The following is a 19,661-nucleotide window of genomic DNA, read 5'->3' as shown; positions in this document are numbered from 1 at the left end:
TTTCTTTTTTATATGCCAAAATTTGTCTGCCCAAATATATATATATGTATATATATGGACATCATTTTTCAATCCATATTCCAGTCCCTATAACTGAAGCGCATTCATAAATCCTCCATAGGCACGTTTCTTTCGAGAAAAGAAAAGAATAATCAGCGAGCTGCTCTCCTTCTTCTCTTGGTCTTGCGCTTGCTCATAACCAATGTTATTGGATATGATCGTCCATCCTTCCCAAAGCGCTATGCTACGTCGACTCTCAATCAAAGCAGCTTCCCTGCAGGTTTCGTCTTCGGAGTGGCCTCTTCTTCATACAAAGTAATTTAAATCCTGTAGCCTCGGAAAGTCAATCAGTCCATCGCCTTTGCAGTGGTGTCCCTCTAGAGATTCTTCTCACAAAGTTTTGCTTTGGCCCTTTCCTTTCATATTGTACGAGGGCGCAGCTAATGAAGATGGAAGAGGGCCAAGCATTTGGGACTATTTCACCCACGCGTAGATGTATGTAATAAGATTAATTTTTCAAAAATACAGTTGATGTCACGTTATAAGAGCACAGCCTCGAGCATCACTCACATGTATGTTTTCCTTTACATTAATTTCACATGATGAGCCTTCAAAAGTTTTCCAGCTCGTGTGTGTATTTGTTAAGGTTAAGTTTTTTTTTCCCCGGTGAAATAAAGTTAATCTTTTACAATAGATCGTTATGGTCATGCGTCATAGTTCACAGTTTTTGTCTAACACTTTTTGTCTAACATTTCCTCACTGAATCTGATTTCCTAAATGAAATTTCTATATGATTCATTCAGTGTGACGGGATTGGTAGGAACATATGATAACATAAATTAATAGTATATAGCCGAATGGAATTACATTTCTTCTTTCTGCATAAATTTAGCACACGCTCACGAATTATATATGTGACCTAATTAAAGTCTAGTTTTAACATATAACTACTTGGGCATCGAATAATTTGAAGTTCATCTGACAGCTAACAAAACCAACAATGATCATACAAATGTGAAAAAAAGAAAAATGAACACCGGAATGTCTATAATTTTGGTCTCTTTTGACCATCCATAATAAAACCGCCAAAAATTTATGTCATAGCTTGGTCAATACCAAGCAAAATTCAACGTGACAATTTCTTTCTTTTCAATCTCGAAATTGATCGATAATCCTGATGATGGTTTAAGAAAGGATTAATTAATACTACAACTAAGGCCGCTAAAAAAAATATACTATAATTTTTATTAGTTAATAACATTCTTATTGATTCTCCCACTCTACATCACTATAGAGAAGATCTTGCATGTTTGCCATTGGTGGTGTTTGTAAGTTATATATGGAAATTATGCTATTGCATTTATGATTAAAAAAAATTTTAATATTGTGCAGAAAAAATAGCTGACGGGAGTAACGGAGATGTTGCCGTTGATCAATACCACAAATATAAGGTGCCCTCTTTCCTCAGAATTCTTTGACCCGTTTTGTCGAGACTAGTAAGATAATCATGTGCAGGCACATGAAAATTATGTAATTTTATACACTATTTGCATAAATATTAGTTATTATATAAATACAAATATATATATATATATTTTTTGTGAGAGTATTTTCCTTATTTATTTAAAATTGGGATGTTAAAATAAGAGCAAAAAGAAAATTGGGTGATACATTTTAATGGTGTTTTTATTAATGTAACATATATAAATATTTATAGTTTCTTATTTAATAGTCATTATACGTATTTATATGAAATATCAATTGATTTATAAAAAAATGATTCCTAAGGTAAATTGTGATTTTGGTTTAGGATAATTCTAATCAATGACAGTAGTTTGAGATGAACCTTCAGTATCAATTGTTTATTGAGAATTATTATTGGAGTAGGTGATTTGGGATTACCTTGATCAATGATAATGGTTCGAGACTAACCTTCAACATCAATTTAAATTTATTAAGAATTATGAAAAGGGTAAAATTGAAAGTATGAAAAGGATAGAGTTGGAATTATGAAAAGTCGAATGACAATTTTTTGAACGCCATATTTTATATTAGTTATATATAAGTAATCACTCAAGTAAATTCAGTATATTTGGGAAAAAAAAATCCATCTACACACGAACCACATATATTTTTAGCCTATTGACCAAAGGTAATCCGCTCAACCGTCGGTTTGGTTCGAATTATGAGATGTGACATAAATATTTATATATCTATATATTAAGTTAAAGAAGAGTGCCAAAGAACTCTCCTTAGCTTGTCACATGTCACTATATGGAATCCTAAAAAAAAAAATATTTTCATCAATATATAAAATTTATTATGCGAAAATTTGACTTTTTTTTGCACTTTAAACAATAAATTAATGAATAGAAAGGCAGTGCAATTTTTTTATACTTTCAATATATAAAGTAATTCTTAGACAATATATAAAGTTCAAAATAAGTTTTATGATATGTTAATATCAACACTTTCTATGATATCAATTTACATCTGCTGAATACATACATGCAGAAAAGCAAAATTAATAATAAATTATTAATCTTTGTCCTAGAAATTATACTTACATGACCAACATACATTTCAAGGAGGATACAAATACAATTTTAAAAAATTTATAGTTTGTCACTCTTTAAAAAATAAATTTCTTTTTGTAAATTTTTATAGTTGAAAAATATGGAATTTGTTCATCCTTATTTCATTTTTAATATTTTTGTGGCACCATATGTATTACGTACACTCATTTAGTTCTTAAAATGATGCTTATCAATTCACACACATATATATAAAGAAGCATTTTTATATTAGATCCATATAATGAAAAATTATTTTATTTAAAGTCATTTTATATTTAACTAATAATGAATTTTACCATTAATATATATTGTAATGATTCTTTTAACAAGTAACAATTCAAATTTTTACAGTGAATTAATCTACATATTCTTCTGTAATAGTTTGATATCATCTTTTTACAATAAGTCATCATCATAAAAGAATGAAAATGTACATGATAGAGAAGTTATAGTCCTAAAATTTTATATTCGTGCATCGCAGGGGTCAATCGCACTACTATAACATTAAATTGAGCTAATCTAATTTAAATGTGTCAATCCTAATATTAAACAACGGTCCTATAATCAATCCTTCTGTTCTTCTTACTTAATTTTACCCTTTCTATAGGGCGGAAAAAAAAATGCCTCTCTTCTCTTCCGGGAATTTCTTGAAATTAAAGCGAAAACCCCCTCCTTCTTTTCTTTTTTTTTTTTTTCCTTTTTCCCCTTCTTCAGAGAGTTTTCTTTTTCACCCACTTTATCACTTTCAAACTTGTCATTAATTTGCCAATTCATCTTTCAATGAAATATCAAAAAATTTTATAAGGACCATGCAAAATCAAGTACTCTTTTTTCCTAAACGATTTTGTAAATTATACAAAATTTTACATGAACAAGGTTTCCTAAGCTACATTATCACGTTCTTCTTAAGTTGTTACAAGGTTCTAATATCATTAACTATAAAACCTTCTTCTTCTTTTTCTTTTAAAACTCTACATATCAAATTGTTAGAAAGATTACTTAGAGTAGATAACTTCATATTCAATTTATACTTTAAATTTTACATTATGAGATTATATTAAACAGAACCATTTTTATTTAGCTGCTACCCGACTTGCATTATTAATAAACACAAAGTATTTACATTTAAATTGAACAATGCACAGGAAGATGTGGGCATAATGAAGGACATGGGCTTAGATGCTTATAGATTTTCAATCTCATGGTCCCGAATATTACCCAGTAAGCTTACCATCTTAGCTATACCTACACCTACACAAGCACCCACAAATATGTATATATATAATATGTATAGATCACCCTTCTTTTCGCAACATATTTTTTATATAATTTTCGGCTAACTATAATCATGTTATTGCAGATGGAAAATTAAGTGGTGGAGTCAGCCCTGAAGGAATACAGTATTCCAATAACCTTATCGACGAGCTCCTAGCCAATGGTTGATTTAATTAATTAGCTGTTATACCTCAATGAATAATAATCAAATTTTTATACTACGTCAACACTCAAATATAACGTTGCTTTAATATTAAAATCTGTTTTGTAAATTAAACGCAGGAATTCAACCCTACGTGACTTTATTTCATTGGGGCCTTCCCCAGACATTAGAAGTGGAGTATGGCGGCTTCTTGAGTCCTCGCATAGTGTAAGTTGCTAAGAATTCTACTTCATATCATTTGATTATTATATAAGTTTAATGACTGAATCTGTGTGCACTGTGTACAAATACACAAGTAATGATCACTTTTTCATAAAGGGGTGATTATCGAGATTTTGCTGATGTTTGCTTCAAAGAGTTCAGTGATCGGGTGAAGTACTGGATAACATTAAATGAGCCATGGACCTACAGCAATTTTGGCTATGCCACGGCAACATCGGCCCCAGGCCGGTGCTCTGCTTGGCAAAAGCTAAACTGCACTGGTAGGGATTCAGGCACGGAGCCGTACTTAGTAATGCACCATCTGCTTCTTGCACATACAGCAGCTGTTAAACTGTACAAAGAAAAAATCAGGTTTTGCTTTCATTAAGAATCAATGCCCTTCTTTTTACCTTTTTCATGTCATAAACATCGATCTAGTGGTTATATCCTAGCATGGGGGTTGATATCGCCTTCTCGTGTTTATCTGTCCTTACTACAGATCAACACTGTTGACAAAAAGAAAAAACAAAAATTACTTGAGGAAGTAGTTGACGACACCATGTAATCCCGCTTAATTGGATATTCATGCAGACATCTCAAAAGGGAGTAATCGGGATTACACTGCTGTCTCATTGGTTTGAGCCTTACTCTAATTCGGTAAAAGATCGTAGTGCTGCGTTACGAGCATTGGATTTCATGCTCGGCTGGTGGGCAACTCTGCTGAGCATTTCTCAATCTCTCTTCTAAATTATCAAGATATATTACTAACAATAGGAAAACTTCATTTTGAAATTTGAATAAATTTCTTTTACAGGTTCTTGGACCCGCTAATATATGGCGACTACCCATATAGTATGCACTCTCTTGTAGCGAGTAGGCTTCCAAAATTCTCACAAGAACAGTCCGCAATTGTGAAGGGGTCATTTGATTTCATCGGAATGAACTACTACACTGCTAATTATGCACAAGATGCACCTCAGCTTGGAAATACTAATCTAAGCTACCCAACCGATTCTCTGGCCCATCTTTCGGGTAAGACTAAATATCTCAATTTAATAAATGAGGAAACGAATTATGTAGTTTATCCTGATAAGTGTTTGAAATGTTCTTGGAGCTGAGCACAATGGATCTCCTATCGGTGCTCTGATTTGCAACATCACCATTTTCAACCTGCATCCCTTTTCAACCTGCATCATTACTCATGATCTATGATATCATTTAATACTGACGGTATCGTTGCTAGAAGTATAAGTTTACCCTATCCATTATTCATGATCTATGACAGGACGCTTTGAATAAAATCTTCTCTTATCCGAAGGGAATATGGAAGTTTATGTTTTATATAAAGAATAAATATGTCAATCAACTTATTTTCATCACCGAGAATGGTAGGAAAACTCGATAGAGGCATTATAGGATATTCTCTTCAAACTGTTTAACTAAATTTCTGTCTGTTATCGTTCTAAAATCAGGAGTCGATGAGTTCAACAACTCTACATTACCACTCAAGCAACAACTATATGATCTCATGAGGATAGACTATTATTATAGCCATCTCGCCTACCTTCTGAGAGCAATCAAGTAATCAACTATATGCTTATGACATTCCTAATGCATGCGTTACTTCTGTCAGTTCATTCATTCATATCACCTTGTCCTTGAGATGATGGTTGTTATGACCGACTGGGTTCTCAACAGGGATGGCGCCAATGTAAAGGGTTACTTTGCATGGTCGTTGCTGGACAACTTCGAATGGGGCAACGGTTATGCAGTTCGATTCGGCATCAACTATGTAGATTACCTGGATGGACTTAAAAGATATCCGAAGTACTCAGCCTTTTGGTTCAAGAGTTTTCTCAAAAAGAAGTAGCATGTGGAAGTATCATGTGTCCATTAATAAGAATTACTACGATGTACTACTCTATATAAAAAAAACATTAATAAAGAAAACTTCGATGAAAAAGTAGGTATAGCGCAATGCCGCAAGCCTTCTCCTGATACCAAGAGTTTCAAGTTCGATACTCGTATGTAGTGGGAATTACTTGTGCCCCTTATTAGCTATTAAAATTTTTATTTTTCTTATACTAGGTTCATGAACTTCCTTTAAAAAAAAATTACGATGTACTTATTATAAATGTGCAATGAATAAAAATATAATACAAAACGTGCAATTTAATATGCATCCTTGCTTCTCTATCTAAGATAGTTGTTTCCTGCAGTGCATTCTTATTATGTACATGTTTGATCCATCGCCGAGTTTTATGAATCATTGGGACCGGGGGAGAAATTTTTTTTTTTTTCGATTACAATAGGAGGCTCGTGTCCTAATACAAAGAAATGGAAATAAAATCTAAATAAAGGGGCACAAGTAGTTCCACTGATGACAATCGAACCTGAAACCTCTAAATTACCAAGTGAGAATGTTAGTCACCGCACTATACCCATTTCTCTCCGGTATCCCTTTCTCGGACCGGAGGAGAAATCATATCGTTTTAAATGACCGGTCATTACTTTCTTATTTTATACACATCAATTTCTGATCAGAGGTCAATTCGCTCCACGTGGTAAGCTTATCTTTCTATCCGGTTTTTAAATTCCTAATGTTTGAATTGAATTTTCCAGGAGTTTTATTTTAAGGATGGATGGATAAGATAAATAAAGTCGTGGAAGATATTGCTTATCATCCTGTTATAATAGTCCACACTTTGCTTGTATATGGATGTAAACTCTTGGATGATTTAGATCATTTGACTTGTCATGGAATTGAAAATCGTAACACGCTCTTGATGTAGGATGTTCTAATTTATTTATAATTATATTTGTGTGGTTTATAACAGAGATTCATGAATGTTAAAAGAAATCAGACAGATAAGAAAGCAAAGGATTTATAGGAAATAAAACCAATAGCAATTTATTAGTAGGAAATCAAGTATGTTAGATATCATCTTCGGAGCTTATTGATGGTACATCCCTAGCCATTGTCTCCACACAATCAGAGTTCCTTCAAATCATGATATCAAGACTTGTACATGGTATCTAATCATAGCTTAATTAATCATAGCTAACCTGCAAGCATATCACTAAACTGTATCTAAGCTTTTTTTATATATAAGTAAAAATTGTATGTCTAGAATTGATTCGTATAGAAAGAAAGGTTTGTTGGAGGCTAATTTTCTAGATAGAAAAATTGTTCTTACTAATTCCATGTGAATCACATCATTATCGGAGATGTGTCTCAACATCATTTTACAATTTGCTTTGACCAAGCAAACAGTCCCGGAAAAAAAGAAAGAGGCGGAACCAAAGATTTTATGCAATTTTTCGGCACAATGAAAGAAAAATAGGACTTTCGAAAAGTATTATATCAACGTAAATTGATTCAAGCAGTTCGGTACTTATTCTCTTTAAGTAAGATTTCAGGTTCGAGTCTTGTGAATGAAGAAAATCCATACTGTGAGAGTTTTACTACTTATGGGACCAACTCGGCTCGACTAGATTAGTCGAGGTTCAATTGGGCTTTCAAATACCATAGTACATATTAAAAAAACAGAAATTGGAAAATATTCAATAGGTGTTACTCTCAAGTTCCAACATAGTACTTTTTTTGGTAGAAACCCTTGCATCCAAAATCCCAATTGAGCAACTATGGGGTAAATTTTTTTAGCATGGATTTTTCAATTTCTTTTTTGAAGATCAACGAATCACTCATATTCATATATATATATATATATATATATATATTGAAGGGTCAAGCTGATATCCAGTTGTTAAGAGTTAATCACACACTGGAAAATAGAATAGAAAAATATGGGTTTATAAAAGATTGGGTTTCACAATCTATCAACTCGAGATTTAGGATTGGAGATGAGCTCAATCGCTTATAGACCCAGTGAAATTTTACATAGTATGATAGCGGATTAGGCTTCACTGCGCCCGTGTAGGCTCACACCACACCAAATCTCTTGCCGACTTCTAGCAGTCAAGCGTCTCCTCTCAGGCTCAAGTGTGGCATCATTGTCATTGTCGTCCCCTCCCTCCTTCCAAGCACGGAAGTCCAGTCCTAGCTCGTAGTCAATTTTTGAGGGCGGGTTCTTCAAGTCCACATGGTACATGTAGGTGAAATGTCAAAGCCACACATTATCACGTGAGAGCGGGTGTTAAGAGTTAATCACACACGGAAAAATAGAATAAAAAATATGGTTATATAATAGATTGAGTTCCACAACCTATCAACTCGAACTTTTAGATTGGCTTTGGGCTCAATCGCCTAAAGGTCTAGTGAAATTTTACACTGATAATTAGTACTTAATCAAAACCAATAACACCCAATGGTCTCTCAAGGGAAAAAAAAAGAGAGAGATTAAAATCGCACTAAATTGTCATATATATCTCTGTGGTGGTGCCTATCTAGTCAAAATTATTGAATTAAATACTTAATTAATTGAAGTTAGTTACTGTGGAAAAAGAATTGAATTTAGTTACAAATTAATTATGAGTTTCTAGTGAAATGAATGAAAGAATTCGACAAGTAAAAGAATGGGTTAAAAGATATATTTACCAGGTTTCTTGGCTGCATGTAGCGCGAGATTTTATATTTATATATTTTAATTAGTCTTTTATATAATATACTTTTAAAAGGAATGATAATTTGAAGTATTCTATAGTAATTATAGATGGAATTATATTATAGAAATCAAGAATAGTTTTATTATTTATTGATATATCAAATAATACTTATTGGTGATAGCAAAGTTTTCGCTGGTGAAATGTACAAAGAAATACTTTTCAGTCAAATATGAAATTATGGAAGAGATGGAGGAATATCTCAAAATCGGAACTCGAGATACAATATGACAAAGGAATGCTAAAATACAACATTATCATAATATAATATTCTTAGATGGGAATGTACAAAAATTCTCTTTGAGGATTGAGACAAATTGGACCACGTATTTTTTCAAAGAACAACTAACACCACTTGGTTTATTCCGTGAGACATAAAGAATCTCACTGTTACTTTTTTCTTTACTTTTGGTCCCCAACTTTTAACTTTTTTTCTCACCGATCCTAAACTTTTTTCTTTGTAATTTTTATCCTCAACTTTTAAGAATTTTTCACTTTAGTCCTACCGAAGGGAGGGAAGGGTTGGGCAGCAAATCGGTGACCTTGACCCCACTCCCATGATTGACAAGTCCCAACCAATTCGGGAGCTGGAACCACCAATTGGCAACCCTGATCCCACCCCTATGGTTGACTGTACCCGCGGAGGATGTCGGTTGGGGCCGCCAACCAACAACCCCAGCCCTAATCACGTGGTCCCTGGCGACCTCTGTGGGTGCCGGCAACCATGGGGGTGGGATCAGGGTCATCGATTGGCGGACCCAACCCCTTCTCCCTTCAGTAGGACTAAACTGAGAAATTCTTAAAGGTTGAGTATAAAAATGACAAAGAAAAAAGTTTAGGACCATAAAGTAAAAAAATGTTAAAGGTTGAGGACCAAAAGTGAAGAGAAAAGTAATGGTAAGGTTCTTTATATCCCACAAATTAAACCTCAGGGTGTTAGTTATCCCTTCTAAAATCACAAGGTTCAATTTGTCCCAATCCCTAATCACAATGGAAGATTTTTGTACTTTTTCCTTCTTATATTTATATTTTTTAAAGCATTTTTAGACCCCATTAACTATTTTTCAATTTAGAAATTTGTCTTATTATATTCTTCTTTTTTTCTCTTAGAATTTGTTTTTTTTCTGAAAAATCCTTTATTATAATTGTAGAGTTAAACCAAACAATAAGATATAAAATATATCAAATATAAGTCAATGAGAACGTTGGTCCAAAATTTGCGTTGATTATAAGATATATTATATTAATGTGTGAACAAAATAAACTAATTTAACTTAATAGGTGCTGGAAGAGCTTTGAACCACCATTGTCCAGATCTGCCACATGATCTTTTCATTTACAAAGAGAGAAAGGAAAACGGGATGGGATGGGGGGATAATGATAAACCCGGTGGTAGCCGAGCCACCACTGTTGACATAAGCAGTGTCACATTTCTCTTCTCTTTTTTTTCTCTTTAAGTTATTTTAATTTTAAGAATTTTCAAAAATATTATGTAGTATTGTATTAATTTTGGATTATTTTATGAATAATTTTAATACAAATATAAAGTTACAAATTACAAGGACCAAATTGAACGCAGTTTTAGAAACATTAATAACGAATATGATACAAACTAAATATATATGTTTAACCACATGGATTAGTTCAAGCGGTTCGGCGCTTATTCCCCTTAAATAAGGTTTTAGGTTCGAGTTTTGTGAATAGAGAAAATTCACACTGTGAGAGTTTTACCTCTCAGTGGACGGATCCGACCCGAACTTGATTAGTTGAAGTTTATTGAATTTTCAAATACTATGATACATATATATATATATATTTGTTCAAAATGACATTACAAGAGAAAAACCGACACAAATTACAAACTAAACATGAATGATCAAAGTGAAACTTGATATAAATGTTAGTGGGTAAAGTACCATTTTTGTTCCTATAATAATCTTCAAATTATTGAAATAAATGAGCTTTTCTTATAGTCAAAATTATTATTTTTTTTAAAAGATCAAATTCTAACAAGCATAAATCTACAAAGTTCTTGTTACGTTTTAGGAGATAGTTGCAAGCCCGATCAATCGAGGCCGAGTGGTCATGAAGAACAAGATGCATTCACAATCATGCAATGTGTTAGTATCAATCATCAATCTTGGAACTAAGTATCGGCAGATCAAATCAAACCAGCAAGTCAACGGACAAAGCTGAGTCAGACTGCCACGACTTATATTATGGCCAAAGTCAAGTAATATCGTCCTCATCCATTTGCGTATTTGGTCTCACATGCGCTGTTTCTAGAATGGGGTTATATATATTCTAAACCAGAGATTAATATACAAATATATATTATTAATCCATGATTTGGTCTTTTCCAGGGTTTCATTCAATTCAAAGTTCTATATATGTCCATATACGCACGGCATATGCCACAAAGTGAAGACTTGGAATCAAGCTGCTTGGAATTTTATAAATGTCAGGGGGCAAAGTGCTATATTCCGGTTCTTATTAATACTATACTATTGCCCATACTACGTGCAGTTCTCTCTGCAAACTATGAATTATCGAGTAATTTCGTGTGTCACCTGCCAAATCTTTTTAATTTTGTTAAAATAGCATCATCTGCTTATAGGATGTTCCCGGAATGTATAATCCAAATTAGTGCTCGATCTGACTGTATGACTTGAACTTTTCTGTTTGCTCGAATGTAAGTCCCAATATCAGTCCAAATTTATGATATGAAATATGATTTGAGGGGTTTAGGGGAAGAAAACAATGAGAAAGACCACTAAGGAGTGAAAAAATGGAGCGTTTGAGAGAAACGCATAATTGAGTGGCCGAAGGAGATATAGATTGACAAATTTGTTCATAATTTCACTCCCATCGTATGGTTCTAATTTTTTCGCAATTTCATTCCCATATTCGATCGAATGGTTCTAATTCTTTTTTTTATTGGTAGAAAAATATTTGCTTCTCTTATTTGTAGCAGTATCAAATAGATTATCCGCGTCTTGTCGAATAAGACACTCACAAAGAGATAGAGATTCATCCTTATTTCAATCAAAGACATCATATTATCTATCAAAATTTAATGTAGGATGTAGCGCAGTGGCGCACGCCTTCACTTCTCTCCGAGTAACAAAAATGTTTCAGGTTCGATATCTAATGAAACTACTCATACCCCTTTATGATTTTTATTTCATACTTACGGACCTCCCTTATAACCGAAAAATAGATATTCTTACGTGTCGTTTCATTGGTTTTAAGCTACTAGAAGACATTCAAGTCACCCATTTCTTTATGTATACTATGAGTAGATAATTGTATATCAGGAAAGCGGCATTATGTAGATACTTAAGTTGCTATACACAAGAGAGGAATAAAAAATTTATCGATTATCGCTGGGCACTACTAAAAAACCATGATTTAGCGATGGGCAATAATTTTACAATTTTTGAATTCCCAATAATTGTACAACTATCAATGCGTGCAAGCCAAGAATTATAAAAATTACAATAACTAAAACATGGAGAACACATGAGAAATTAAAAATAAAAAAAGTATATAAAAATATTGACTCGATTCCCACATGCAATGATTGCACGCCTTCGCTCAGAGTAATTCACTTGCAAGAAATCTTTTATAATTCCACTGACCATATCTGATTCTTCTTTATTATTTTTAAATTCTTTTTTTTTCTTGAAAAATATGATGAAAAGTATAGCGACGGATTAGTGACGGAAAAGTCCGCATTAAAACCCTCCTCGCTAAATCCATCGCTATTGAGCGAGGAATTAGCCGCGGATTATCTCTTGCTAAACTTAACGATAATTAACGAGGGAATTTTCGACCCCTCTAAATTCTTTTTGCATTTTTCCGAGTTTCATACCCAAGACCACCTACACCCCCCTCCACCCCTTGAATCAGCTCATCCTCTTAACCATCAAGCTATGAATGTTACACTTGACTTTTCTTCGCACTTAAATATATTTATACTACTTATACATTTAAATTTTATTAATATTATTTATTTTAATTTTGTAATATACCGAAATATTTTGCCGTTACACTTTAAAGCAAACTAAGTCCACTCATTGATTGATTCAAATCAAATACACCAAAATCCAAGAACAAACATATCATAATATATATATATATATATATATATATATATATATATAAATCAAACTAGTCATAACATATAATACAAACCAAACTAGCCATAACCCATAACACACAAACCGAGACAACAATCGTTCAACATATCATACAAGGATGATAAGTCCATTAGTCCATCAGAGTGTGCATAAACAAAATAATCCATAACATGTTGTAAGTAATTAATTAGTCCACGTAATGTCAAAGGACTACATACATATCAAGCAAGGATAATAAGTCAGATATAGGTTGGACCCGACTCACTCATCATCATCAACATGATCATCCTCCTCGTGCCCCGTCCCCTGGCTACGATCAGTGCAATTGCTACTTCCCCTGAGTGAGGTCCGGCAGAATGAGCACTCCCGTCAGCTTATGCAAGGCCACTCCAGTATATTGCATCCACCAATCGTGATCATCCAATCGGGAGTGCACGATGCCTAGCGACTCCCTGAAAACATCATTGAGTGGATCGGCTGTCCCTGCCGTGCCGGATGGTCCACATCCGAAAGAATTGGATGAAGTGCTAATGGTGCTCATGAAATTCATCCCATGTACATGGGCCTTCTTACTTCTATCGATCGTATCCGCCCAAATCTTGGCCTGGACCTTCGACGAAAGGTCGTTGGAGCAATGAGACTGAGAAGCCTAAGTGTACTTCTCTTGTTCAAGAATGGAAACAAACAAAAAACATAAGAACATGTACATAAGTTGGTAACATTCGAAAATAAATTATCTAGAGTAATCAAGCATTAATTAAAAATCAACAAGTTCTTTCAATTAATCTTAATTACAACTTACCATATTTTCTTGTGTATATGACTAACCTAAGCACCATCCGCCTTTTTTTTGTGGTTTTCCTCGTACATTTTCACGCGATCGACAAGTTGGCCTATTATCTTTGATTTCAAATTAAAGAAAAAATGACCAATAGGGTATTAACATAATAAACACAATTCACCGATATAAGACGCACGTCGTGGCTTACATATCGACGTGTTTTTGTAACAAAAGACTGCGATCCTCCGCAATGGACAGATGCTCCATCATTGGAATTTCAATTTGCTTTAGCTGCCTTTGAAATTCTCTTACAAGAGTTTTATTGCTAATGTTGCTCTAGAGCCACCATATGAGGCTCCCCAATCCAATCAATCTGTTGCGATCCCGTCCGGTACTTGTGGAACATATCCGATAACCGCATACTCTCATTTTTATTGAAGGCGGTCCACATATGTTTGTCATAAATCAAATTCCAATAGCACAATTTCTGCATTTATAATGGTCGCAAATTAATGAAATACCTCTTAATAAAATACATATAATATATGTATTTAAAGTCATCGCTATCACCTTCCACTCTTGAAGCATTAGCTCCTTTACTTGGTGAGGAACAAGATGTCATCTATGAAGAACCACATTGGGATCGATCCAAGCATTGTTAAAAAAAATTTAATAACAGTCACAACTTTGGTCATTCCCTCGTGACTAAGGATAAACCTGCCACAAATGACATCAAATATTAGTTAATCTCCCTTACAATAGCCAACTTACATAATAAGCTCGTAAATTTAACAAACACATAAATATAATAAGAAACGCGTCCTCATCATCGCCGTAGGGTATGAGATAATATCTCCCATTATACAACCCAGGCTCGTCAGGCCACTACTGAGCCGGTGACGCAGGCACTCTCTGACTCCTGGTACCACTACCTCCCCCCCCCCCCCCCCCCCCAGTCTATACGCGTATGTCCCTACAGTGAATATTGTTGCATGGGTGCCTCCGGGTGCTGAGCAAATTGGCCCCGTGAGGAAAACGTGTAACAATGTAGCGGGCCATCATATGGCATCTAAGAATGGAGAGTTCCCCGATGTGAGATGGAATTAGGGGGCACCATGTAGCGGGTGTACAATCCCGATAACCACGGGTCCGCCTCAATGTGTTGACTCGGGCTACCCAGTGGTGTATCTATGTGTCTATAACGCTCTGGCTGTGACTACAAGTCCCGTTGGATGCTGGACATTCCTGGCCTATAGATCAGATGATCCCGCTCTGGTACTTGCATCAGGGTTTCCTTCCAACGGGTCCTTGATAAAGCTCTAACTGTGCCCTTCTTCTTCCCCCTTTGCCTGATAACATTATATTGCACAAAATTAAAAACAACAAATCAGCTTTTAAATTACCAATAACGATATTTCTCTTTGTCCGAAAACGCGTTCATTGGTCATCAAGGCCACCACCACCACAATTATCATCGTGACCTTCATCAACATCATCATGCCTGCGCATTCCATCTTCATCGTCCTATTCAGTCCAAAGATACTCAGCCTGATTATTTCTATCTACCAATGCCGGTTCACGATCATCTTTAATTACTAGACGAACGTGGGGATGGTTTTCATTTTGATAAGCAACCTCCAACGCCTCGAAAATTTCTACTTTGCCATTTGGTTTTGTTTTAATAACAACCTACCATTGGGATCTATTTCTATCTCGAGTCTGGTATAGCACATAATAAACTTATCTTACTTGCTTGACAATAACGAATGGATCGTTATCCCCCATTCTGGCACCACGCATTACCTCGCCAGTGTCGTCATCTTTACGAGATGATGTCGAGTTGATCCATCGGCCACGGAAAAGGACAACCATCTTGCTTGGTAGTCCAACATAGTCTAATTCTACGATCTCCTTTAGGATGCCATCTTAATCAATCTTAATTCGGCTTGAAACCGTTCGTATACAGATGAATGTGAACTTTTTATGCAGTCAAGAAACGTCCACTAAATTAGCACTTTACACATGGACATGACATTTTCTTTAGCCCGTTGTTCATAGTAAACTGATCGGCATGCTTAATAAATTCTTTAATTCCATTCACGAAGGTTCTCTTAAGACCCGACCTATTAAAATGAGTCATATCGTACATCCACAAGCGATGTGGAGGAATATTCATCTACGAACAATAAATTACCAACATATATAATTTGGAAACTTATATTGTTAAATTAGTATGAAAAATTAAATTCATCAATTCATCAAGATAATGTCTTCATTACCAAGGAATAACCAAATGCACAATGGGAAAGCCACAAATATTCCCCAAAGCTCATCCTCCTTTTCCATAATTATTTAATAAATAAAAGCGACAAATCTCGGTAGGATCATGAACAATCAATAATCGATTTGCATTTAAAGTATATCGAAATTCGAGCACATCTCAACTGCGTGTAATCAAAAAGCAGACATAACATTTATATAATTTGAAATTACTAACATATATAATTTGAAATTACCAACATATACAATTTGAAAACTTATATGGTTAAATTAGTAGGAAAAATTAAATTCATCGATTCATCATGATAATGTCTTTATTACTAAGGAATAACCAAATGCACAATGGGAAGGCTAAGAATATTCCCCAAAGCTTATCCTCCTTTTCCATAATTATTTAATAAATAAAAGCGCCTAATCTAGGCAGGATCATGAACAATCAATAATTGATTTGCATTTCAAATACATCGAAATTCAAGCATATCTCAACAGCATGTAATCAAACAGTAGGCAGAACACTCCCAGATGTGATCAACGAACCTAGAACATCATAAATTTAATTTGCATTGTTCATTATATGTATTTGAAATTATGCATAAATGTAACTAAAAAACAAAATAAAAATACACATATTATATACATATATATATATATATACATGTATACCCAAATTTAAAGCAAATCAGTTGAGATAGGTAAGGGAGGAAAGCGCCAGGAGGGAGATCGAGTAGGGGGCGGCCAACAGGGGGCAAACACCAGAGTATGGGGCAGCACGTACGGCGGGAGCACCTGGGCGTGGGGGTGGGTACAAGAGCAGCACGACAGCAACGGAAGGGGGGCAAGGCAGGGGCAGGAGGCCGAGAGATAGCGGGGGACGGCCATCGGGAGGGCGAGGAGGGGAGGGAGGCAGAGCAGCTAGGGGCCAGCGTGGGATCGGAGGCCTGGAGGGGGGCAGCTATTCCAGGAAGGCGAGGAGGGGAGGGAGTGGCGAAGCAGGGCCACCGGGAGGGCGAGAAGGGGTTAGCACCGAGGTCATGGGGGGCATCGGTAGACCGAGAAAGAGTGAGATGACGCAGCGAAACTAATTGCGATCTGTTGATTCGCGCACGAATACCAGACAACAACCTTCTATCACCTGTTGATTCTACGAATACCAAGAATAGACATCAAACTCGAAACAAATCCGAGATTGGGAGAAAGAGTACGGTAACTCCACAACTTTATTAATCAATCCGAAATTAACTCCTTCAGCCCTAGGGCTTACACAAAACTTAAATAGGGTTTAAAAAAGTCTAAATTGCATAAAAGAAATAAATTTTTCTAAAATTGTAAAAACACCCAAATAACAATAAAATGCCCGTTTGAGGCCCTAAACGATGGAATACAATCAAAATCTCGTCTTTTCACAGCCAAAGGCTGTGAGTTTTGCTCTGGAGGCTGTTTCCCTTGAGACAGGGTCGTCAGAACCTATTTTTTTCGAGATACCGATTTGCCACGTCTTCTGCCGCATCATTCTCCCTTGGGTGAAGAGAATTAGCCCTCGAATTCGCCCTAGGAGTCCAGAGATAAAATTATCCACGCAAACATACACATCTTCCATACTTGACCAGAAATCGATGTTAGCCCATGCTCTAGAACGGATGATTGGAAAAAAAATTTGACTCAAAATACTCTGCCGTAATGTTGGTTCGATAGAGACATCTGACATCCTCGTCCTCATCTGACGCAGCAGAACTAATTGCGATATGTTGATTCGAGGCACAGTACTTCTCAATTTCCTACTTCAGCCTCGCCTCCCTCCTATCTTTTCTTTGCGAGTCCATCCTCTTGTCGATGGCCCCCCAGACCACATCAACCTCCTTGTCGTCCTCATCATACTTCGCAGAAACAAAGACACTCATATCATTCCCCTCAAATTCATCGAATTTCCAGTTCTTGTCATAACCCTTGTCATCTCCCTCATCATCCTCATCGAACTCAGGCTCTCCATCGCCTCCCGCAAAAAAAAATGCATTGTCAGACAGATCCTCTTTGATAAATATATATGCGTCCCTTTCAGAATAGGAATCATACTCGACAGAATAATTCTCTCCCTCTTACTCCTCGCCAGATTCCTCTTGCTCAGGATTAGGGTTAGGGTTAGGTTTAGGGTTCGGGTTAGGGTTTTCCCGATTCTGGTTCCCTATAAGTGCAGCCATCCTCTGTTCCAGATGTCGCAGGTTGTCACGCTCAAGAACATCGTCCACGCGATCCCTTCTCCTGGGTAGCATGGTTGTTCCAGATCAAACCGTAGGCTCTAATACCAACTGACGCAGCGGAACTAATTGCGATCTGTTGATTCGCGCACGAATACCAAACAACAACCTTCTATCACCTGTTGATTCTACGAATACCAGGAATAGGCATCAAACTCAAAACAAATCCGAGATTGGGAGAAAGAGTACGGTAGCTCCACAACTTTATTGATCAATCCGAAATTAACTTCTTCAGCCCTAGGGCTTACACAAAACTTAAATAGGGTTTAAAAAATATAAATTACATAAAAAGAAATAAACTTTTTTAAAATTGTAAGAACACTCAAATAACAATAAAATGCTCATTTGAGACCCTAAACGATGGAATTCAACCAAAATCTCGTCTTTTCACAGCCAAATGTTGTGAGTTTTGCTCCGGAGGCTATTTCCCTTGAAACAAGGTTGTCATAACCTATTTTTCTCGAGATATCGATTTGCCACGTCTTCTACCGCATCAGGAGAGCTTAGAGAGAGAGAGAGAGAGAGAGAGAGAGAGAGAGAGAGAGAGAGAGAGAGAGAGAGATGGAGAGCTTAAAGAGAGAGAGATGGATGATAGATCGAACATGCATCTGAAGAAGAAGGCGCAGACTGGTTTTTTAAAAAAAATTGCAGCGAATTAGCGGCGGAATATTTCCGCCGTTAAATCTGCCTCTAAATCAGAGTTTTTTAGTAGTGGAAAGAGTTTTGCTTCTTAATGAACCAACTCAGCTCGAATTAGATTAGTCGGGACCTATTGGCCTTCTGAATATCTTGGTGTACATCGAAAAAAAATTATGGCTGATCAACCAGAATTTTTTTTTTTGGCTAGAAAGATATTTCTTTTTTTTTTTTGTGGGTAAATGATTTCTGGAAAGATACTTCGATCGACCTGAACTTCAAAATGAGAGTAAATTTGCAAGTTTGTCATCACTGTTCTAAATAGAATTTTCCATGAGCAAGATTTGTAAGATGTCCTCCAATTTCATGGTAAGTACGTACTATTGGTGTGGTCCTAGTAGTTGTTCTCGCCGTTAGTTTTTATTTTATTTTTTCCTTTCTTTTTCTTTTTCTTTTTTTTTCTGAATGGGTATTACATTCTCGCCGTTATTTTACTCCACATAAGCTTGAAATTTCCGATAAAGATTTCAATTCATTTTATATTTAATAATGATATCAAAACAAGATGTTCGAAAATCATAGATTTCATTAGCCGCCAATAGGGAAATTCATGAAATTTGTCAACAATGAAGACTGAATCAAAGTAAATCTGCCATTATCTTTCTTTCTTCGATAATTTCCAGCAAAAAGAAAGAAATAAAAATTTAAATAAAGTGGTAAAGAAATTATTGG

The 19,661-nt window shown here is 35.4% G+C and overlaps 1 protein-coding gene across 1 annotated transcript; it reads left to right on the top strand.

Moving 5' to 3' along the window:
- Positions 1-98: 98 nt before the first annotated feature.
- On the top strand, positions 99-6,356 carry LOC116199055 (beta-glucosidase 12-like). Its single transcript, XM_031529345.1, has 10 exons — positions 99-495; positions 1,393-1,451; positions 3,722-3,797; positions 3,937-4,014; positions 4,134-4,221; positions 4,333-4,586; positions 4,805-4,922; positions 5,030-5,247; positions 5,688-5,796; positions 5,914-6,356. Exons 3-10 carry the CDS (start codon positions 3,737-3,739, stop codon positions 6,083-6,085), a joined length of 1,098 nt encoding a protein of 365 aa, XP_031385205.1. The 5' UTR covers positions 99-495; positions 1,393-1,451; positions 3,722-3,736; the 3' UTR covers positions 6,086-6,356.
- The last annotated feature ends 13,305 nt before the right edge of the window (positions 6,357-19,661 follow it).

Source organism: Punica granatum, chromosome 3 (assembly GCF_007655135.1).
Source record: "Punica granatum isolate Tunisia-2019 chromosome 3, ASM765513v2, whole genome shotgun sequence".
In the NCBI taxonomy this organism is placed as follows: domain Eukaryota; kingdom Viridiplantae; phylum Streptophyta; class Magnoliopsida; order Myrtales; family Lythraceae; genus Punica; species Punica granatum.
Note: the sequence above shows the minus strand (reverse complement) of the source record. Positions and strands in the feature narration are given on the sequence as shown.

Coding starts and splice junctions, on each gene's coding strand:
- LOC116199055 (XM_031529345.1), top strand. CDS start 3,737: ATGAAGGACATGGGCTTAGATGCTTATAGATTTTCAATCTCATGGTCC. Junction 4,222..4,332: donor TTCTTGAGTCCTCGCATAGT/GTAAGTTGCTAA, acceptor TTTTTCATAAAG/GGGTGATTATCGAGATTTTG. Junction 4,923..5,029: donor TTGGATTTCATGCTCGGCTG/GTGGGCAACTCT, acceptor TTTCTTTTACAG/GTTCTTGGACCCGCTAATAT.